General features: G+C 37.4%; 1 protein-coding gene across 5 annotated transcripts in view; it reads left to right on the plus strand.

Moving 5' to 3' along the window:
• The first annotated feature begins 16,338 nt into the window (after nt 1-16,338).
• The window catches only part of LOC126694887 (B3 domain-containing protein Os07g0563300-like), a 41,588-nt gene continuing 34,521 nt past the window's right edge, over nt 16,339-23,405 (plus strand). For all 5 annotated transcript variants that reach the window (XR_007645918.1, XR_007645919.1, XM_050391419.1 and 2 more), the window contains exon 1: nt 16,339-16,846. Coding sequence is in view for 3 of the 5 variants with exons in the window: in XM_050391419.1 (XP_050247376.1) it covers nt 16,686-16,846 (161 nt within the window). In the remaining 2 variants the exon portion in view is untranslated. The remainder of the gene's footprint in view (nt 16,847-23,405) is intronic.

Genomic DNA, 23,405 nt, shown 5'->3' on the forward strand with positions numbered 1-23,405 from the left:
TTTTAATGACGATGTTAGTTGGGTTTGAACACAGTGGCGGCTCCAGGAATTTTTTCTAGGGTGTTCCTCAAGAAGCATAAATTACATAATCTAATAAAAAGAAAAGTTTATATATTGGCAATAACAACAACAATAAAAAAACACGCAAATACATAAAGTTTTACAACATAAAGCTTGTGGAGTTCAGTTGTGGTTGTTGTTAGTGTTGCTGAACAGGGATGGACGGCGATGGCTGGAGAGAGTAAGTAAGTTTCTTATTTCCTTTTAGCATTTAGGTTTGATTTAGTTTTAGTTTAAATTTTTTAATGACTTGTGAATCCGCGAGGCACTGAGGAAGTGAGGATTTTTTTTTTTTAATATTTGTTGAATTAAAAATGTAATTGTGTTGGTGTTGGAGTAGTGATAGTCTTAGTTTGAGATGAGATTGATCTTGTACTGGGCTTTTTTATTGGCATTTGGTTTAGGCCTCGTTAGTGGTTTTATTATAATTCTTTTTTTCCAGATTTTCATTCAAAATTTTTTTGGGGGGGGGTTTTCCATGGTTTTAGAAACCAGTATGGTGAAAGAACCAGAAAAGGGATTAGTTACTGGTTTTTTAGTCGGACTGAGATCCGATCGTTGGTCGAACCAGTGACGTCATAAATAATATAATTAATAAAATTTTAAATTATATAAATAAAAATATAATAAGTTTATTACTAATAATATGATAGCAAACTGTAAAAACATAATATTTAGTAACACTTTTCGTGTAAATTTAATCAAATTTCCTTAGAATGGACAATCACATGTTTAATTATAATCACAAAAATAAAAGGTTTATTTTATATATATAATGAATTAATTGATTTTATATAAAAATTAAGTAACTTTTTAAGTTTATTAACTTAATTAACTAAAACTACTATTTTTTTTCTAATCAAAATTATCAGAAAAAGAAAAAAGAAAAGTAGTTGTACAATGAAAAAGAGATAAATTTACATGACTTTGAGCAATTAGTTGTATAATATATATTATAATGTTTTTAAGGAAAAGTAGTCGTACAATAACACTTTGAGCTTAGTGGGTTTCATATCTAACTTCTTTACACAGTAGAATTAGTGTGTCCCTTCAACGAAGGTGAGTTAGGTTCCTGGAATAACACTGTTATTTCTAGGCTTGTGGGGTTTTTTTTCCGGGGATTTTGGGAAACACTCTTAGTGGTTGTGAGGATGGATGACTTGACTCAATCATGGAATAAGCTCACTCTTTCAGATAAAGAGGGACCGGGTTGCTGCTTACTTGACGGTGACAGTTGTGAGACCTTTTCCATTGCTGCAAAGTTTCTCACTAAGCGAGCAATTAGCATGGAGGTAATTGCGAAGACTTTTACTCCACTGTGGAGAACTAGAGATGGTTTTAAGATGCAGAGTTTCGGAGATCACAAGATTCTTTTCACTTTTGAGAAAAAGGAAGATGTTGATAGGATTCTGGAAGGAGAACCATGGAGTTTTGATAAACACTTGGTGATAATGAGCCGATATGAGAAAGAGGTCCCAATGCATGATATAAAGTTTGAGAAGACAAAACTGTGGGTTCAGATTCACGGGCTCCCAATTAAATATATGACAATTGAAGCAGCGAAAAAAATTGGTAGTGTGTTGGGAGAGGTTCTTGTACCAACGGAACCAAAATTTTATGATGGCGGTCACTTCATTCGTATGCAAGCTCTTATTGATCTCTCCATGCCTCTGTGCCGAGGAAGGTTGATATCCATTGGAGGAGGAGGAAAGCAGGTGTGGGTCGCCTTCAAGTACGAGAGGTTGCCAAATCTATGCTACTGGTGCGGGCGACTGACACACGACGACAGAGATTGTGACTTATGGATTGATAGTGAGGGCACACTTACACCTGAGCAACGTGAGTTTGGACCTCATTTGAGAGCCCCACCGTTTGTCGCTGCAAGGAAAAGCTCACTGGTAGTTCCTGGGTTCTATGCCGCAAAGAAGAAAGGGAGTTCAGGTGTATCAGAGGGCGGAGATGCAGGCCGGAATTCTGTTTCTGGCAGAGGAACATCACCGGAGCTATCAAATAATGTAACGGTTTGCAATGAAGGGGCTATTAATGTGGACAATTATTCTTCATTAAGTCCAAATAAAGATGAGGAAATCAATAGGGCAGAAACGGCAGACAAAGGGAGCCATAACGGGAAAAGAATTGAAGAAATCAGTGAATCCGAACCAAATAGGGAAGCTAATAATGACAGGAATCATTGGGCACATTTATTTGGAGCGGCTAATATTATGGGATCAGACCTACAAGGAATGAGTGTTCACGCCGTTGCTGAACTTGATCCAAAACTGTTTGAATATCATTCAAATACAATTAATGCCCCAATTACCTCTCAGCCCGTTGGCCACACTAAATTCCAGGATTTCAATGCAAAATTAAAGGAGATTGACTCGGCTATAGATCAGTTTGAAAACGGGAATGTGTCTGAATTAAATGCTAATAAGGTAACTGCACGTGCCACGAATTCTGTCCTAGTGCAACCAAAATCTAGTGAAGCACGTGACACAAGCAGGGCAACTCTTTCCACTACCACGCTTCGGGTTCTACCAACCTGGACAAGGAAAAAACGTGCAGCAACAGGCAGCCAAGGTGTGGACAATGAGCATCTCTCTGGTAGAAAACGTGAACTTTCAGAGAAGGAGTTTTCCTCAGATTTCCATAGCAAACGTCATCGGGGTATTCACAATGTCATGGATGATAATCTTGAAGTGGTGGAGGCTGTTGAACAGCCCCGCCAAGCACAATGAATTGCCTCAGTTGGAACTGCCGTGGTTTGGGGCAATCACGGGCAGTTCTTGAACTCACCGATTTGGTGAAAAAATATGCTCCATCCATTCTCTTTCTGATGGAAACAAGATCTAAAGACCACTATCTTAAAAATCTCTGTTCAAAGCTTCACTTGGAGAATGTTTTTATTCAGTCTCGGATAAACACAGGAGGAGGATTGGCACTTTACTGGAAAGCGGGGATTGATCTTAAAGTTCTAGACTCAACACCAACCTACATTGATGCAGTAGTTAACCCAGGAATGGATGACGCCTGGCGGTTCACGGGTTTCTATGGGAATCCAATAACAGCCAACCGGGAACATTCTTGGGCACTACTTAAACACCTTTGTCTAAAAATGGATCTACCATGGATATGTGTAGGGGATTTCAATGAGATCACCAAAGCAGAAGAAAAGAAGGGTGGTGCTCACAGACCAGAAACTCAGATGAAAGCATTTAGAGATGCTTTGGATTTTTGTGGATTCCGTGATTTGGGGTTCGTTGGTTTACCATTCACTTGGTGCAATAACCAATTTGATGGAGAAGTAACTTGGATTCGTTTGGATAGAGGGGTGGCAACACCGTCATGGTCACAATTGTTTCCCACAGTTCGTGTTCATCACATTCCAGGTACTTTATCTGACCATTGTCCCTTATGGTTATGTTCTGACGATGAAAATGTTAGATTTTACAAGAAATCCAGGCCTTTTCGTTTTGAGGCGGTGTGGTTAAAGGATGAAAGATGTGAAGGTGTTATCAAAAAAGCGTGGAGTGACAGAACCATGGGGGAACCAGTTGACAAACTAATCCGAAAGGTAGATGCCTGCAGATCAAGTCTGCAAACATGGAGTAGAACTTCTTTTGGCAATATCCGTCGATTGCTAAACCAAAAAAAGAAACAACTAGCACAAGCTGAGGCTATGTCTATGGCCGGGGATCATCATGATCAGATTCGTGATCTTAGAAGTGAAGTGTATGAACTCATGGTGAAAGAAGAATGCCTGTGGCACCAGAGATCAAGGGTTGATTGGTTGAAAAGTGGGGACATGAACACAAGTTATTTTCATAGCCGAGCAACTCAAAGGAACAAGAGGAACTTTATTTCCAAATTGAACATGAACGATGGATCGGTGGTGACAGATGAAAAACAAATTGGTGAGGCTATGGTTGAATATTTCAAGCAGATTTTTGCTTCCACTATGCCCTCGAACTTTGATCAAATTCTCCAAGGTATTGATTCAAAGGTCACTCCAGCCATGAATGCAGACCTTACAAGAGAATTTACCGCAAATGAAGTTGAATTTGCTTTGAAGCAAATGAAGCCCCTAACTGCCCCAGGTCCGGATGGTATGTCCCCCATTTTCTACAAGTCTTGTTGGAATTTTATTGGTCATGATGTCATTGATGCTTCTCTAGCAATACTAAATTCGGGTAACATGCCTGCTAGTCTCAACCATACTTACATATCACTCATTCCAAAAATAAAATCTCCAGAAAAAGCCACTGATTTTAGGCCAATAAGTCTTTGCAATGTATTATATAAAATTGTCTCTAAAACCATAGCCAATCGCTTAAAAAAACTTCTCCCCAAATTGGTGTCAGAATCCCAAAGTGCATTCATGTCAGATAGACTTATATCAGACAACATCCTTGTAGCCTTTGAAACCCTTCATCACCTTAAGACAAAAACAAAAGGGAAATCTGGATTCATGGCCATTAAGCTCGATATGAGCAAAGCATATGACAGAGTGGAATGGGCATTCTTAGAAAAAGTAATGGAAAAATTGGGCTTTGATAATAGGTGGATCACACTTGTTAGTTCTTGCATTCGATCTGTCTCCTTCTCTGTGTTGGTAAATGGTGAACCCCATGGTAATTTCACTCCTAATAGGGGACTCCGTCAAGGAGATCCACTGTCACCTTATTTGTTTCTCTTGTGTGCAGAAGGGTTACATTCACTTATTCAACAAGCTGAAATTTCAGGCACAATCAAAGGAGTCTCCCTTTGTAGTACGGGTCCAAAAGTTTCACACTTGTTCTTTGCCGATGATAGTTTGCTCTTTTGTAGGGCAAACTCACAAGAGGCGAGTTCTATCATGGAGATTCTGAAACAGTATGAAGAAGCATCAGGGCAACAAATAAACCGAGAAAAAACTCAACTCTTCTTTAGTCCCAATACGGATCCACATGTGCAAGAGGAAATAAAGACTTTGCTAGGAGTGGCAGCTACTACTAATTACGAAAAATATCTCGGTTTACCCTCTTTTGTGGGGAGAGGAAAAAAACAAAGTTTTGGCTACATTAGGGAGAGGATTTGGCATAAGATGCAAGGGTGGAAAGAAAGATTACTATCACAAGGCGGGAGAGAAGTGTTAATAAAAGCGGTCCTTCAAGCTATGCCCACTTTCACCATGGGATGCTTCAAAATCCCAAAAAGTCTTTGTAAGGATATTGAATCCCTAATTCGGAAATTTTGGTGGGGTTATAAGGGGGAAGCACGAAAAATTCATTGGGTGGGATGGAAAAAATTATGCAAGTCAAAGAGTCACGGAGGGTTGGGATTCAAGGATATTGAACTCTTCAATATTGCTATGCTAGGCAAGCAAGTTTGGAGATTGATCCATAACAAAGACTCTCTCTTCTACAAGGTGTTTAAAGCCAAATATTTCCCCAATTGTTCAATTCTAGATGAGGGGGTAAAGGAGAATGGGTCATATGCTTGGCAAAGCATTCTAAAAGCACGAGGGGTGGTGAGGATGGGGTCAAAATGGAGAATTGGAGATGGACAATCAGTCAGGATCCGTGGGGACAAATGGCTACCTGATTTGTTCTCTAGCCGGGTGGTGTCTCCACAGAAAAATTTCCCAAACAACACTCGAGTCTGTGCCCTTATTGATGAGGAAAATAGATGCTGGATGGAGGATCGGATACGTGAGGAATTTCTGCCACATGAAGCTGAAGCAATCCTTAGTCTACCGTTGAGTTTCAATGGCAAAGAGGACAGGTTGATATGGGCTGAAACAGCGAATGGTTTTTACACCACTAAGTCAGCATACCGACTACTGTTACAGGCAGCAGAGGCAGCGGTCCCTGGCATATCATACTCAGCGGCCCAGAAGCCATTCTGGCAGGAGCTTTGGTCGCTGAACGTGCCTAATAAAATCCGTCACTTCTTGTGGCGCGCGGCAAACGACTCCCTTCCAACAAAAAAGAATTTGCAGAAGAGAAATATCATTCAAGACACAATTTGTGATCGTTGTAGAGGTGATACTGAAGATGGAATCCACGCAATATGGGGCTGCCAAATGATCAAACAAGTTTGGTGGGAGCTGGAAAAATGCAGAGAGTTCTTGAACGTCCATTTTGCTAGCTTCCATGACCTGCTGCAAGGAATCCTTGCCCAGAAAAATCCACACTTCGCTGAGTTATTTGCCTTTATTGGGTGGAGCATTTGGCATGATCGAAATGCAAGGAGGCTGGGCTCACCTTCTCTGCCAATTGAGAAAATTTACAGAGGCGCTGTGGAGCGCTTAAACGAGTTTCATTCCGTCCAAGAAGATCCCAGAACACAGTTAACGGTGCATCACCCAACTCACTGGCTGCCACCGTCGCCCTCTGTGTATAAGGTTAATTTTGATGGCGCCACTTTTCAGGACATCGCGGCTGCTGGTCTGGGCGTGGTTGTACGTGATTCAGAGGGTTTAGTCATTGCGGCGTTATCGGAACGAATCCATCTGCCTCCAACTGTAGCAGCTTTGGAAGCATTGGCTTGCAGAAAATCCATCGTCTTCGCAAATGAACTTGGGCTGCAGGATGTGGTTTTCGAAGGCGATTCAGAGGTTGTCTTTAAACTTCTCACAGCAGATCAACCTTGTACGACAGCATTTGGACACATTATTGAAGATTCATGCTCCCTAGCATCAACATTCAGGTCAGCCACCTTCACTCACACCAAGCGCCAGGGGAACAAAGTTGCAGACAAACTCGCTAAGCTAGCGAAAAATTTGTATGAACCACAAGTATGGTTAGAGGAAATTCACTGTAATGTAACAGAGCTTGTATCTGCGGACAGGATTTTCATGCATGTTTAATGATAAGTTTCTTTCCGGTTTCTCAAAAAAAAAAAAAAAAAAAAAAACTAAAAGTAAAGCCATAGTATAAGCTTAAAAGAATATAAAAGCATGTGGTTTCTTTTACTTGAAAGACCCTAATATATTGTTAAGTTGCTCAAATTATGGACCAAAATTTAATTTTATTGGCATAAAAAAAATTTAGGGTGTTCCCAAATTTTTTTTTAAAGGTAGATAAATATAAAATTTTAAATTATTATGTATAATTTTTTTTTCTAGGTCAAAGTGGTCCTGGTCCACCCTGGTCCACCCTAGTCATAAGGTGGCACTGCCCCTGTTTGAACAACTTTTTATGTTTAGCTGTGTTTGAACAGCTTTTTTATTGAGTCATGTTTGAATGATGATTTTAATTGTGTTTAATTTAATTTATTTATTTATTTTATGTTTAGCTGTGTTTGTACAGCTTTTTTATTAAGCCATGTTTGAATGACGATGTTAGTTTTGCTTGAACAACTTTTTATGTTTAGCTGTGTTTGAACAGCTTTTTTGTTAAGTCATGTTTTAATGACGATATTAGTTGTGTTTGAACAACTTTTGATTTAGTCGACTTTGGTAGTTGTGTATTAACAACTTTGATGGCTATGACGTCGTTGTCTGTGTATGAACAGCTTTTGATTTGAAATTTTAACGACGAAGATCCTTGGGAAGTCTCCCAAGAATAACTCCTGAGTGTTGCACATGTTTTTGTTGATAAATAACTCATGGATAATCATTGATAAATACACATGGATAATGCTTTCATGTATTATTGATCTATGAATGACGAAAGTAATAACCGTTATACATACTGATATGAAGATTACGGAACTTGAAACATAAATGATTCCTCATTGGTAGTATTTCTTCAAATGTTCTATGTTCCATGGTCGAGGCAATTCTTGGCCGTTTAAAGACTTTAGGTAGTAAGAGCCTTTTCTAGAGTGACGAATTAATTCGTAAGGGCCTTCTTAGGCTGGTCCTAGTTTTCCTTGGGATGGGTCCTTTGTTGCTTGTGATATCTTCCTGAGGACAAGGTCTCCTGTGTTGAACCTTCTTAGCTTGACCTTTCTGTTGTAGAATTTGGCCATTGCTTCCTTGTGTTTGGCCATTCACTTCATGGCCTCCTCTTTGACTTCATCAATCAGATCTAAGTTGCTGTTAAGCTCCTGCTAGTTCTTCTGACATTCTTAAGTTTTGACTTGGAGGCTCGTCTGTCCCATTTCCACTGGTATGATGGCCTCAGTGCCAATTGTCAGTCTGAATGGCGTTTCTCCTGTTGGAACTCTTGTGGTCGTCCTATATGCCCAAAGGACGTTTGGTAGTTCTTCAGGCCATGCCTTCTTTACTCCCTCAAGCCGAGTTTTAATAATTTTGAGCAAGCTTCTGTTTGTCACTTCTATCTGACCGTTGGCCTGAGGGGTCTTGGAGAAGATTCTTGGTTCTTGACTCCTAAGTCTTGGCAAAATTTTCAAAACTTGGGATTGTTGAATTACTTTCCATTATCAGATTTTATGACATGTGGGACTCCAAACCTATAGATGATATTTTTCCATACAAAGCTTGTGACTTTAGCCCCTACTATCGTTGTCACTGGTTCTGCTTCTACTTATTTTGTAAAGTAATCAATCGCAACGATCAAAAATCAGAGTTGCTTCTTCCTTAAAGGGAATGGGCCCATAATGTCAATCCCCCATTGGGCGAAGGGCTATGGTGAGAATATGGGTGTCATCGTCTCTCCTAGGCTTATCTGGACAGTTGTGAAGCGTTGGCACTTATCGCATGCTTTGACGAGGTAATGGGCATCCTTTCGCAAAGTCAGCCAGTAATATCCTGCTCTGAGTGCTTTTCCTGCTAAAGACCTTGCCCTAGCATGATTTCCACAAATTCCCTCGTGTATCTCGCGAAACACATAATCTACTTCTTCTGAGCTGGCACATCTTAAGTATGGGAGTGAATAACCTCGTCTGTACAGTACATCGTCAATAATGACGAAGCGAGCTGATCAGATCTGTGTCTTCCTTGCTTCTGTTTTATCCTTTGGGAGCCATCCTTCCTTCAAATAACGGATGATGGGAGTCATCCACCTGTCTTGTTCTTTTATCTTCAGAACCTACTTACATTCTATGCTTGGTTGCCCCTTTATCTCTACACATAGTTCGACGGTCGCGTTGTAGTCGTTTGACGAGGCCAATCTTGCTAGGAAGTCAGCTTTTGCATTTTTGGCCTGAGGGATTTGCACAAAGTCTAGTCTGTCAAAGTGCTGCGAGAGTTGTTGAAGGATCCTTAGGTACTTCTGCATCCTCTCTTCTTTGGCTTCATAATCTCCCTTCACCTGTCCAATTATCAGCTGCGAATCAGCTTAGATGATGAGATTCTTTGCTTCGAAAGCTTTTGCTAGGCTTAGTCCTATTAGTAATGCTTCATACTCTACCTCGTTATTTGTTACTGAGAATTGTAGTCTAACTACATACTTCAATATTTCTCCTTTTGGAGATATGAGCACTACTCCTGCCCCTCCTACTTTTTTCGTGGTAGACCCATCTATTTGGACCATCCATATTTCCAGGGGGAGTTCTTCTTCCTTGTAAGGGTAAGTGAATTCTACGATGAAGTCTGCTAGTACTTGGGCTTTGATTGTTGCTCGAGGCCGATATTCGATGTCGAATTGGCTTAGTTCAATTGCCCATGGAATGAGTCGTCCTGTTGCATCTATCTTGTTCATTGTCTTTCTTATTGGCCAGTCTATCATGATGACGATAAAGTGTGCTTGGAAGTAAGGAGGGAGTTTTTTGGAAGCAACCATCAATGCGAAAGCTATCTTTTCCATCTTTGGGTAATTTGCCTCTGCTTCTTGAAATGCCTGGCTGGTATAGTAGACTGGCTTCTGGACATTTTCTTCTTCTCTGATCAGTGTTGAACTCATTGCGGTGTTAGACACTGCTAAGTAGAGGTACAACTTCTCTCCAATCACCGAAGGACTTAGTAATGGTGGCTTCGTCAAGTACTCTTTTAAGTTTGTAAGGGCTTCTTCACATTCATCAGTCCATTGAAAGACCTTTTTCAATACCTTGAAGAATGGCATGCACTTATCCGTTGCCCTTGAGATGAATCTGTTTAGAGCTGACCTTTCCTATCAGGCTCTAAACCTCCTTCACTATTTTTGGTGATTTGACCTTGATTATTGCCTTCATTTTGTTTGGATTTGCCTCTATGCCTCGATGGGACACCATGAATCCCAAGAATTTCTCTAAAGCAACAACAAAAATACACTTTGCAGGGTTTAATTTCATATTGTACTTACGTAGTGTGCTGAAATTTTCTTTCAGATCGTCCAAGTGGTTGGCTTCGTCCTTACTTTTCACCAGCATATCGTTTACGTCTACGTATACTTTCACATTTCTTCCAATTTGGTGAGAGAACATGCAGGTCACCAATCTTTGGTATGTGGCTCCCGCGTTCTTCAATCCAAAAGGCATAACTTTGTAGCAGTACAACCCCTGGCTGGTGACGAACGAGGTCTTCTTTTGATCTTCTTCGTTCATAAGGATCTGGTTGTATCCAGAAAATGCATCCATGAAACTTGAAAGCTTGTGTCCAGTAGTTGGGTCTACCAATTGATTAATCCTTGGCAATGGGAAGCTATCCTTTGGGTAGGCTTTGTCTAGGTCTGTGAAATCAACACATATCCTCTATTTGCCATTCCTTTTTTTTACTATTACTACGTTTATTAGCCAATCTGGGTAGAAGACTTCCCTGATGAAACCAGCTTCTAGTAGCTTCTCTACTTCTTCAGTTACTACTTTGTTGTGCATTGGTGCAAATATTCTCTGCTTCTGCTGCACAGGTTTGTATTCTGAGTTGATGTTGAGACAATGCTGTATGATCTTCCTATCAATTCTAGGCATATCCTCATGTTTCCAGACGAAAACATCTTGGTTTGCCCTTAAGAAGGAAACCATCTTCTCTTTCTCCAGAGTTGGGAGTGCTAATCCTATTTTCAATACCTTTGTCAAATCTCCTAGAACGATCTTAACTTCTTGTGGTGTTTCTGATGGTTCGAGATGGTCTCTAGTTCATTGATCACCTATATGTGGTTCTCTCTAGATGCTAAGGTAGCTTGGTAGCACTTTCTTGCCAGAACTTGATCTCCTCTAATTTCTCTCACTTCATAGGCTGTTGGAAATTTCACCTTTAAGTAATATGTTGACGACGTTGCTCTTAGCCTGTTGAGTGTAGGTCCTCCCAAGATGATGTTATATGTTGAAAGGCAGTCAATTATGAGGAAATCAATTTCCTTGGTAACCTACGTTGGGTAAGTGCTTGCAATTACAATTAGAGTGATGATGCCTCTAAGGACGATTCTATTCCCAGTGAAGCTCACCAGAGGAGAACTGAAAGGCTTGATCCTTCCCTTGTCCAATTTCATTTGCTAAAATGCAGGTAAGTAGATGATATTTGCTGAGCTCCCGTTGTTAATGAGTACTCGGTGGATGTTGAATTCTTCTACTCTGAGCATGATTACTAGCGGATCGTCATAGGGTTGCCTAATGCCGTGGCCGTTTCTCCCTGAGAAAACGATGTCAGGTTCATCATTCCTTGGCATCTTCATTGGAGGGAGCCGTGAATAGACACTATTTATTTCTCTTTCATGGGTTTTTTTCAGGGACTTCAACATTCTTCCTGCCGTTAATCCTCCTGAAATCGTCTTTATCTCTCCTACAGGAGGTTTACTATCTTTTGCCTCTTGATTTCTGTCTTTATCATTCTTCCGTTGGTATCTGTAGGGCTCCGTTTTCCTGACATACTTCTGTAACTTTCCTTGCTAGATTAAAGTCTCCACTTGATCTTTCAAATGTCTACACTCATTGGTACGATGCCCATGGTTCTGATGGAACCTACAATACTTGTTCTTGTCTCTTTTTTCTATCAAAGTACTGATTAGTTTTGGTCATTGCAGGGAGGGATCGACCCTTATCTGCATTAGGACTTGCTTAATTGGCATTATTAGAGGAGTAAAGTTAGCGAACTTTGGCTTCCTATCTGGAAGTTCCTTCTTTTTCCCTATGGTTTGCCCAATACTTTGTGTCTCTTTCTTCTTATTGTGATTGCTGCTTGTTCCTTTGTCTCTCTTCCTTTTTCCTTTCATTTCTTTTGCAAGCATCACGTCTTTTGCATTTGTGTACTTCTGAGCTTTTTGGAGCAATTTCGCAACCGTTTTTGGTGGGCTTTTGGTGATTGAGAAGAAAAAAATCCCCAAGTAGCAACCCTGCTTGGAAAGTTGTTAGGATGACTTGATCTTCAGTTTCGTCTACTTGTAGTAGCTCCTTAATGAATCGGGTCACGTACTGTCTTAGTGATTCTCCTTCTGCTTGTTGAATGTTGAGAAGATGACTGGTTGGCTTCTTGTGTCTTTGTCCCCCAATGAAATGACGAACAAAACCCTTGCTGAGTTATTCAAAATCTGCAATAGTTCCTAGGGGTATCTTGCTGAACCATACTCTGGCTGCTCCTTTCAGTGTTGTTGGGAATGCCCTGCACATCACCTCGTCTGGGGTCATCTACAACAGCATCAATGTCTTGAATGATTCAATGTGATCCAAGGGATCCTTGGAATTGTCATACGACTCCAATTGTGGGAGATAGAATTTCGGTGGGAGGGGATGGTTCAATACTTTAGTAGTGAATGGTGAGTTCGTCCTTCAAATCATCCCATCCAAATTCTCTCCGCTTTTGTCCTTCATGGCACTTTTTAACTCGTCCATCTCCTTCCTCATGTTGCGAAGCTCATTCTCCATCCTGGAGGAATCTTCTCTTAAGATCCTGTTTCGCTTGTTGGCTTGAGAATTTGACTCTTCTTCATTCTGGTCTTTACTTGTTTGCCAACGTTCTGCGTTTTGGGATTCCATTGTCTTTCGCAGCTCTTCATTCTGGCGAGTAAACTCTTCCACATTAGCCAGGAGGGCTTGGATTTGTTGCTGTTGTGCGATTTCTGATTCCATCTCGTACTTTGAGGAACTCTTTTGTCACTGGGAAAAATGGCTTGAATGATTAGCGTTTACCACAAATGACACCAAACTAATGATGCAAAAAATCAGCAGTTGAGCTCCTCATCGTAGTGGATGGATGAAGCTGTGATTGGGGTCATCTTTGTTGGAGGAGAACCTGCAAAAATGAACTAGGTGGAAGAGTAACACGCCAATGTGACGTTAGCTTTTCTCTGGAGAGTGATTTTCGTAGAGTATTTGTGTGTATCTTTAACTTCTGTTACCTTTTCTTTTTATAGTTGCGTGCCTCATTAATGGGCAATAAATTGTTGTATTTATGCTCAACGGCTAGTACATTACAAAATCTTTGTCTGAAATTCACAGCTCACTCTGTGACTGTTGCTTTGTCCGTTACTCTTTGTCATCAATGAGTGTAATAAATGTGTAATGTCTTCTCTTGGTTAATGACGATCTTAGATTTATGACGATCATAAATTTTTAACTCATCATGTACTATCCAAGATAACCAATATAACAGTGGCTTATTTTATTTTATTTTATAATTCCAATTAGACCCAATCGAACTTGATGTCTCGAGTAGGTTTTTCTTGCGGTGTTGGTTTTTTATTTTTATTTTTATGGCTTCAATTAGGGTTTGGGTTGGCTAAATTGTTAGCTTGAGTAACCTGACCTAACACATAGTCTTAATAGTTTAAAAAATATGTATTTTAAATTTGTTAGTTTCATTTATTTTAATATTTAGAAACTTGATTTTGATAAAATTGGAATATTAGACCTAATTGTGTAAATTTTATTAATTTTATTGAATAATGTGCTCAAATGGTTGATTGAAAACCATTTGAAAAAAAATTAGGCATGACAAATTGCCTAAACCTTATGACTCATCTCAATCTCTACAAGTTAGGTTTTTATTTATTTATTTATTTTTTATTTTTTATTTTTAAAAAAAATAGAGTTTCAACTTATGAAGTATGCTCCTAATGATGACTCTTTATCATAAGACCAAGATACCAATCGGTTTTTGATATAAGTGGTGATTGAACCCTAGATCTTTTATTCAACCATCAGAGATTTTACCAGTTGAGCTAACTGGAACCTACCTCTACAAGTTAGGTTAGGTTGTTTTTTTTTAAAGCTACAATTTTATTTTATTTTATTTTTTTATAGTTTGGTTGAATTTTTTTCTCCCCAAGAAGGTTAGGTGGGGTTAAAAAAATCCCAAACGTAACATATTTCGATCCATGCATACCATATAATAAGATTTTGTTTAGTGAAGATTTAGCTGCATTCTGTAGCTTATCCTTTTATGTTTCTATTGTGCTATTATTTGTGAAACCATTGTGGTTAGTTTCTGAGACATGATCTTATTTAGTAATATAAGCAGTCATTTCTTTTCTTTAAAACTATATATTTATTTTATAATTTCTCAAACTTATTTTTATCTTTACTTAATTACTTTTTAGTTTTATAAAAATGGTTTTTTTTATTTGATATTACGATTTAAGTAGTGATCCACTAGTTAAGCCATTGACCCACTAGTTAAACCATAGATCCAATTTACACACTTGGTCAATGTCCAATCCATGTTTGATGACTCAATATTTTTCCCGGTTGGTAAAAAATGAATGACCCTAAAGTTCACTAAAATTTGTTAGCATGCTTATTTATTTTTATTTTTATTCAAGCACTCACAACTTGAAGTTACATATTTGTTTTGTCCTTAACTCTCCACACTAGCTGTTGTGATATTTCATATATTGGATATATGTATCGCCTTTCTCTTATAGAGTGTAGGTCTCATATAATTATGGGGTCCACACACTATGAAGGAGAGGATGCATATATTTGATAATGAGATAATCTAGGAAGTACCTAAACAAATACGATACGGGTATGAGTACGGATATGGTATGACGACATGACAATTTTTGAAAAAGTAGGATACATGTAAGATGAAAATATGTATATTAATTAGTTATTAAATATTTTTTTATATATGGTTAAGCATTTAGTTTCATATAATATTAAACATATATTAATTTAAGAAAAATAATAAATATTTTATTTCTATATATTATTAATCATTTTTATCAAATTAAGAGTAATAATTGATAATAAAGTAAATTCATTACTATTAAAGGATGCTCAAAAATTAGAATACAAATCAAGGATAAAGATATTTATTAATTTTCAAATGCAATATTATAATTCAAGCATGAATGTCATCTTTGTTTTGTGAAAAGGTATTTCTCTTATTCTCATGTTCTGGTTGTGTCCTGCATTTAAAAAAAAAAATGACAACTAGGACATTCTTGCAAAAGTGTCTGAAAAGTGTCAAGTGTCTTACACATGTTCAACATGAGTATAGCACCTCAAATGAAGTGTCTATGCTTCTTAGGAGAGGATTGTTAGTTCTCTACAGTCCATTTAAATATGCATTTCAATTAATTTGCTCTGTATGCATTTAGGAATTTGAATAATGACCACTTGCTACAAATTCATCTGTTATCATGAGTTGGCAGCCATGCTAGTGACTTGTTCTTCATGCATGTAAGGACAAACAAGTGACTCACATGCCAAATTTGGGTGCCAATTCAAACACAATTTGACTAGATTTAAGACATTTGAATGCATTTACTCTCTCATTAAGGAACATTAAATTGAAAAACAAAACATTATTACCTTTCCAAACATGGACAGGTAAGAGAATCACAATAGTTTTTAATAATAATGTCACAACATTATGACATCATTTATTATAGTTGTAATTGAACATAATATTAAGAGGAATACTGTCTGTACAACATTTTCACAGGGACATTTTTACAACACTTTTACAATAAATCTTATGTGGTAAGTTGTTATTTACTGTTACTAGTGGACAAGAAAGTAATTTCAGTGATAGATTCAAATTAAGAACTTGTAATAACTTACTAATTAAGATTTGTTATGAAAGTGGTGTGAAGATGTTATGTACATAACACTTTTCTAAAATTAAACCACATGCCATACAATAATTCAACTTAAAAATTACAAAAACTTGTGGTAAATTTTTTCTAGTTCTCATCACTGCTCACCACTTAAATAACTTTTTTTCCTTACCAAAAATCACTCACCACATTAATAGTTCGTAAATTTTTTTGCAAAATAGTTTGTTGTTCTAGCATTTTCCTTTCAAAATTCTAGTAACTTGTTTATTGCATTTTCACTAAAGCAAATATAAGGTTTCTATTATATTTTAGGCTAAATTGCAAATTACTCACTTAAAATTTGAGTGTGTTTAGATATTACATATGCAGTTTCAAATTTTGAATTTTACTTAAAATTTTTAAAAGAATATTATTATTTGGGGACTGTTTCTTAATGGAGCGTGCAGTGAACGCGACGATAGGAGAGTGAGAGCAGAATTTGAGGGCCGTTGAGAAATGAAACTGAAAGACTCCACCTGTTTGAACGAGGAAGAGGACTAAACGTCAGTCCTTCCTTTTTTGCTTCTCAAAAAGGTTCAAAACCTACCAAACCATATTTCCAAATTTCTCCAAATCCAACGGTCCCAAAACCCTAATCCCCCAAATGGAATTCACACATTGGTCCGGGCAATCACACAGTAGAGTACCACTCCGAATCCCCTTCGTTGTCAGTGTCATATATATGTATATATATCTCTCTCTGCCTTCACTTTCACTGTCTCTTTCACTATCGCTTTCGCTTTCGCTTTCACTTTCGTTTTCGTTCTCTCTGTGGCATTGTAGATGAGCTTCCTTTGTGCAATGGCTGCTCCTGCTTCTCCTCCGTCTGCGTCCTCGTCTTCTTCGCCATTACTCTGCTTCCATTGCAGGCAGGAGACCTCCGAGTTCAAGAAAGGCTGGAAGCTTCGCGCTGGTGGCTACGCTGGCCTATGCATTCGTTGCGGGTGAGCACTATTCTCGTATTTTCATTACTCTCTATTGTTTCCATAAATGCATGTTTCTCATTTTGAATGTTTAGTGTTTGTATGGTAATTTTGTTTGGATGGATATTTCTTTCTATGTTACGCTATTTTGCCTTTTATACATATAATTCATTTGTGGTGCTTTGATTTTACTAGTTTTGATGATTTTGTAATTGTTTATTGGATGTTTGAACTGTTTTTTGTTATATGCCACCATGTGATGTGATGGCATTAACCGGCTCAGTCACTCACTCACTTGTGTGAGTGAGTGAGTGTCTCTGGCGCTATAATAGGGAGCAGAGACTATACATTATTGTCTTCTGGCCCTTGTAAGGCGGTTAATTAGACGTGGGGCCGGGTTTTGGGGGGATTTTTGCGCTTGACTGTCCTTGTTGGCTTCACAATAATGGGACCGAACTGCACTGGTGGGAGGGAGAGGGGGAAGCTGAGCTGGGTTGGCAAAGTTGTTTTTGTCGGACCTCATTCACAAGCATGTCAGACACAGCAAATCAATCAAACTTAAGCAGCAAAGAAACTCACTGTGGGATTGGGAGGTCATCACTCATCAGCGAAGGAGCCAAAATGGAGGGGCAAGGGGAGGCCTATGAGAGACAGCCATTGAGGTCATCGGTGAAGGCAAATGACTTGTTCTTCTTGGTCGTTGTCAGAGAAGAAGTCATTTAGATACGAGCAAATTATGCACTTCGTAAAGCGTCAATTGGGGGAGGAGTCAAAGGATACGAGATGGATAGGTGGCGAGGATGTGGGGGCTTTGGCCTTTTGCAGGTGAGATGGAGCAAGAAGGGGAAAAATTTGGGGGTGAGAGAGGGGCGGGGGGGGGGGGGGGGGGTGTGGCAGTTTTAAAACCCCTTGTTGACTAATGCACCAACTAACGTCGGTTTATGGTGAAATGTCACTGATGACCGCCATCGAGCATGGCGATGGCTGTGGTCGGTATATCTCAACAACATTAGTTCTGATTGGTGACATGGGTGACATGAGACACATAAAATCCTTTTTATTCAAATTATTTGAACAGAATGCAATCATTGGTCATAGCCTCAACAACATATCTTGCTATTAGGTATTTTATTTGATTTATTAGGCAATGTTGTCTTTCTAACATGCAATAGGATTGGAGGAGTTGAGTATCGATCTATGAGGGTTTGCTTTTGATGGTGTCAAGTTCCTGATAATGTATTTAAACAAACTTTGTTAAGGTCTTTGTACGATTGAATGACTATCTAGGGGTAGCAAGCAATCCTTCATCCTCTTTTCTAGAATTTCTTGAAACTTAGTGTGCGTTTGGCTTCAGATTAAAAAGCTAGCTTATTTTACTATTCAGTTTATTTTTGCTACTATTTATGAACCCCACTGCACTTTTTTGTATTATTTATGTGTCTCACTATACTATTTTAGTTAATTTTTACCTTTATTTACAGTACTTTTAACAAAAAAAATTTCAGTTTCAACAAAATAAGCGGATCCCAAACAGATCCTTAGATTGTAATATTTTAGGAGTGTTTTAAAAGCACACATTGTGTATTTGAAGTCTCTCCTCTCCCGAATAAAATTACTCTTTTTACAAAAAAGGAGAATATGAAATAGAATGAGTGATATTTATTGAATCTTTTCTTGTTGATATACCAAAAAAACAAAAAGATTTATCTCATTAATTTGTTTCCAGTTATGTCTGTATCTTATAATTTATAATTAATTTGATCTAGTTTGACATTTTGATAATGTTATATTATTTTATGTTTTCATTGATCTCAATTTCATTTTGTATTCAGTCTTTTAAGATATGTACATATTCCATTCTTTTGTTCCTTCTACCAAATGGCATATTGCTTGACAAATGTTGTGGTTTTCTTGAGTTTCATCTCTTTCTTTGTATTGTAATCTATGTTGTCTTTAGTTTATTGCTCAATAGATTAATCATCCTCATGGAGCTAATGATAGGGTCTTGGTTTGGGGAAATTTAGATTATGCTCTACATTTGTTGATGTCATCTTTTTTTCATTATTAGAATAAGATGAAGAAGAAAGGGGCAAGAAGTCTTTGCTACTGCTTTTGTTGTAGCGCCTTTTCTACTTGTCTTTTCTTGTTGTCATGGTGGCAAAAAGAAAAGGATTTGGAGCTTTCAAGAAGTTTGAAAGAAGATGTAGCGCCTTTTCTACTTGTCTTTTCTAGTTGTCATAGTGACAACAAAATGGATTTGGAGCTTTCAAGAAGTTTGAAAGAAGATGAAATGAAACAATAGAAGCAAGGGTGATATAAGTCTATTATCATTTCAAAGAAGAATAGAAAGGAAGGGGAGTAAAGCTTTGTTGTCATATTTGTTGCTGGCAACACTTAATTCCAATTTTTTCATTTCAATTATTAGTGGGGTTGTTGAAAACTTTCATCATATTTCTTCATCTTCTCTATTCCAAATTTTCAATTATGTTATATCTTAATGCTTCAAATAGAGAAGGGATTATGTATGACTGAAAGAGACAAGAGACAATAGGAGCTTATATTTTGTTTTTTGGATAATAAAGGCTAAATGGATCTTCTTGGATGTAAGAATCAACTATAGACTTCAAGAAATGTAAGATAAGTTTAGTTGAAGAGAAGAACTCCATCCAATTTGGTTTGGGCAATGCTATTTTTCCACAACATGACCTGAGGGTCATCTTCTCTATTGATTTAACTTAGATTGCTTTAGTAGTATTTATAGGGTAATGAAAATACAATAGGAATATTGAGCATAGAATTTGGTTCAAAGAGTTTATTATGAAATCCATCCCATGGATCAAGCAATTAATCTTCAATTAGCTCTACTAATGACTTCAATTAATAGGGCTAATTAAATCATTGCAATAAATCTTCAAGTTGGTGACTTGATGATAGAGGAGTTGATGATTGAAGTCTTGGTGAACAACGACCGTAACTATAATTGTGCTACATTAGCGAAATTCCTTGTTAGGTAAGTTCTTACCTGCACAAAAGGCGTAATGATCTAGGCACTGTCTCAGAGAGAGATTGATCAACAATAGAACATGATCCATTTTGCATTGTATCTAAGCCGAAGAAGTAATGTCATTCGATCATTATCAACTGTGCTTATTATATGCTTCAATTACAATCAATCCTACAAATAATACTACTTAAGAAAATACTTTAAATAATACATGTCATTGCTCATTATATTCCTCAACACTTTCGCCTGTAATTGGCGTACAGAGATTATGATGCATCTCAACTTAACTAAACTTCAATCCTAATTAATTAACCATTTGAAGATTAAGATTATTTAATCAAATTGCTAGCTCCTGGAAGCAACATCATTTTAAGGAATAGAGTTGCTTATGAATGAAGGCTTTAAAGTTCTCAGAAGACTTCAATGGTATGGAAGCAACATCTTGTTAAGCAATAGAGTTGCTTATGAATAAAGGCTTTAAAGTTCTCAAAAGACTTCAATGGTAGTGACTCATCTAAAGATTATTTGGAGGCTAATTTGTGGGTGGTTTTAGAGCTTCAGCTCATAATAACATCATATGTCTTTATTAGAAGGAAAAGTTAACATAATTCTTTGAATTATGTGAAAGGCACAACACGAGTGCAACACGTACATATTGTTTTCATGAAGGATTTATTGGAACATTCTCTTTTAGACACATATTTCATATAGCTAATGAACAATAAATGTACTCAAGTTGAAGTAATAGCTTTGAGAATATTAAGAAATAATAATGGTTTTTGTTTTAATAGACAAAGTCAAAAGTCTAAAATGTGTACCTTTTTACAAGGTTAATTCCCTCCTTTGGACTGATTAAGGGTTTGTTTTGGATAGAGGGATATGGAAGGAGAGGTGAGGGGATGATGGTTGTAACCTTCATCCAAACACTGGGTTAGCTACTTTTGGCTACCTAGACATTGTCCACATCTTTTTCTAAAAAGAATCTTGAGCCATTTTTGGTACTCAAGAAGATCGTGGATTCAGAGCCTTCATCCATTCATATAGAGTCCTTGGGACCAAATGCTTCAACTTCTTTACAGAATACTCTAATCCCTCCAACATGGAGCATTCCTTTCTCTCTAGATGCACCACATCAAGCATAGAGGAATTGCCTTCCAAACTTCGGTATCTCTTGTTTGCCAAATTGTCTTTTCCAACATGCCAAGGGTGCAAACTTTGATCTTGACACCACCCATTGAACCCCAAACAAGAAAAATACCAGATTCCACATTTAGAGCAATAAATTAGTGTGGTTAATGACATTTATTATTACTTATAGTAAAAAATCTTGAGCTAGTGCTAGCCCCAACAACAATTTTAATGGTGATACGATATTGGACATGGGAGAGAATCCACTCTACATCTTACATTGCTGCTAGTTGCCAAAATTTCTCAACTCAACTAGGACCTTTTTTGTGGTTATTTGACTATTTTTGATAGGCAAACGGGAGAGGGGGGGGGGGGGGGGGAGGTTGGTGGGGTTCAAAGATTTCAAACCCTTGTGCCTAATCACCATAAGAGGTGTTGGAACCACTGGGGTATCCCTCAAACCTCTCAACTATAAGACCTTTTCATAACGCACATTAATCTTCAAACTTAATTACTCTAGTCAAAGAAGAATTGCGAGGGAGATAGTTATTCCATATCAGTATCATAAAGAATTAGGAATCATCTATGAAAAGCATGTGAAAATCTATGCACCATGAGCTTGAATCTCCATTTAAAAATCATAAAGCAGTTGATCCTTTGACGCTCTTGAAATTATTCTACATAATGCATCCATGACCCGAATGAAGAAAAGTGATAAATGATCTCCTTGTTTGTGACCTTTTGAACCACCAAAAAAAGACTAGTTGAACAACAATTGAATAGAACAAAAAATCTAATTGAGGAAGTACATGTGACAATCCATGCCCCCTCACTCATCCACTCTAACAAACAAAAAAGGAAACCCTGATGAGCATGAATGTAAGTACTTTTGATATTAGTGCACAATACTCTTGCTTTTGCGTGGTCTTGGAGAGGTGGTTGGTTTACAACCTTATCTTTTATTTTTGGAGAGGCTGATTCTTGGACTTAAGCCCAGATCACATTGCTTTGGCGGAGGGCACTTGATTGCAAATTGGATTAAAAAATTTATATGCAACCAAATTGAAACTAGAATTTATCTTCCTTAAAAAAAGGCATTTAAAAATTTTCACTATTTTACCTAAAATAGCTTCTGATCTTGTCACCAACATCTTTGGCCCTAATTTTTGCATTGTTTTTTTTTTTTTTTTTTTTTTTTTTTTTGGTGATATTAATACTTAAAGAAACAATTTTTTTGATTTGGAATGCTTTTATGATATTTTTGAACATATATAAATTATTTTTTTTGATAGGTAATCAAAGAAATATTATTAATCATATATAAATTATATTTATCTACAACAAAAGAGGAATGATATACAGAAACAAGAATCTATTAGAATCTTATAAAATAATTATAGGATTCAGGTAAATAGCAAGGCTAGTACAAAAATTAAAAATTTTGAGGCACGTTTGTTAAAATTGCCATTATTAATCAATGCAACAACCAGCCAAATTGAGAATGATGTAAAGTCAATATGGTCCTTATTCCTTGGGTAACTTACATCTGCTGTAATAGTTTGGAGAGAGTATTATTTTCCGAGGAGGAGCTAATTGTAGAAAAATATATTCATTTAAATTCTATGTTGCAAACTTGCTTTCACGAAGCTAGAATAACTAGTTCTCACCATTCCTCCATGCAACTATGGATTCATTATTGAGTCTTGTACACGTTGCCAATTATGCGATGCCAATTATTCTATGGGATTGGCCATATGTTTTTTCCTAGCCCTTATTATGACATTGTTATGGTTTACAAAGTCTACAAGGGCCAATGGCCATTCCATGGCCAGAACTTTAGCCAAAGTCGCTAATGACATGAAGGTAGAATTATGTGAAGTCATCACAAGGTAGTCATATTGAAAACTGCAACTAGTTTCCCTTTTTAAGCAGTGCTACTTCTTTTGGAAATGTATATTGGATTTACATGGCTTCACTTTGACCTTCACCCCTAAAAAAGCAACTTATTTTAACTTCAACGAGGAGGTATTTTATTATCTTTATCTTTTAAATTTCTTGATGTTGAAGTAGGATTGACATTTAAGCTTGTCATCCTAGGTTTGAAAAAGTTGATGGTATCCCATTTTAATGTTCTCATAGATAAAATCTAACTAAATGAAATTAATCAATTAACAATAATAATGAATTGGTTGATCTGTCATGTCAACAGAGCTTTGCAAAATTACAAATAATACATGTTGTTTGATCATTATCCAATATTCTTTTGATTTTTCCCCAAGGAATAATATAGGAATGTAAGATTTTTTTTTTTTTTTTTCTTTTTCCTTCCGCACATGTGGGAGGGGTGTTTGGGGTCAAGGGGAAGCTGAGCTTAGTAGGCATGACAATGTCTCCATTTCTTAGGCTTTTGGTATGTTGTCGTTTCTTTCTAATGTCCAGATGATATAC

Source organism: Quercus robur, chromosome 8, assembly GCF_932294415.1.
Source record: "Quercus robur chromosome 8, dhQueRobu3.1, whole genome shotgun sequence".
Taxonomy (NCBI): Eukaryota; Viridiplantae; Streptophyta; class Magnoliopsida; order Fagales; family Fagaceae; genus Quercus; species Quercus robur.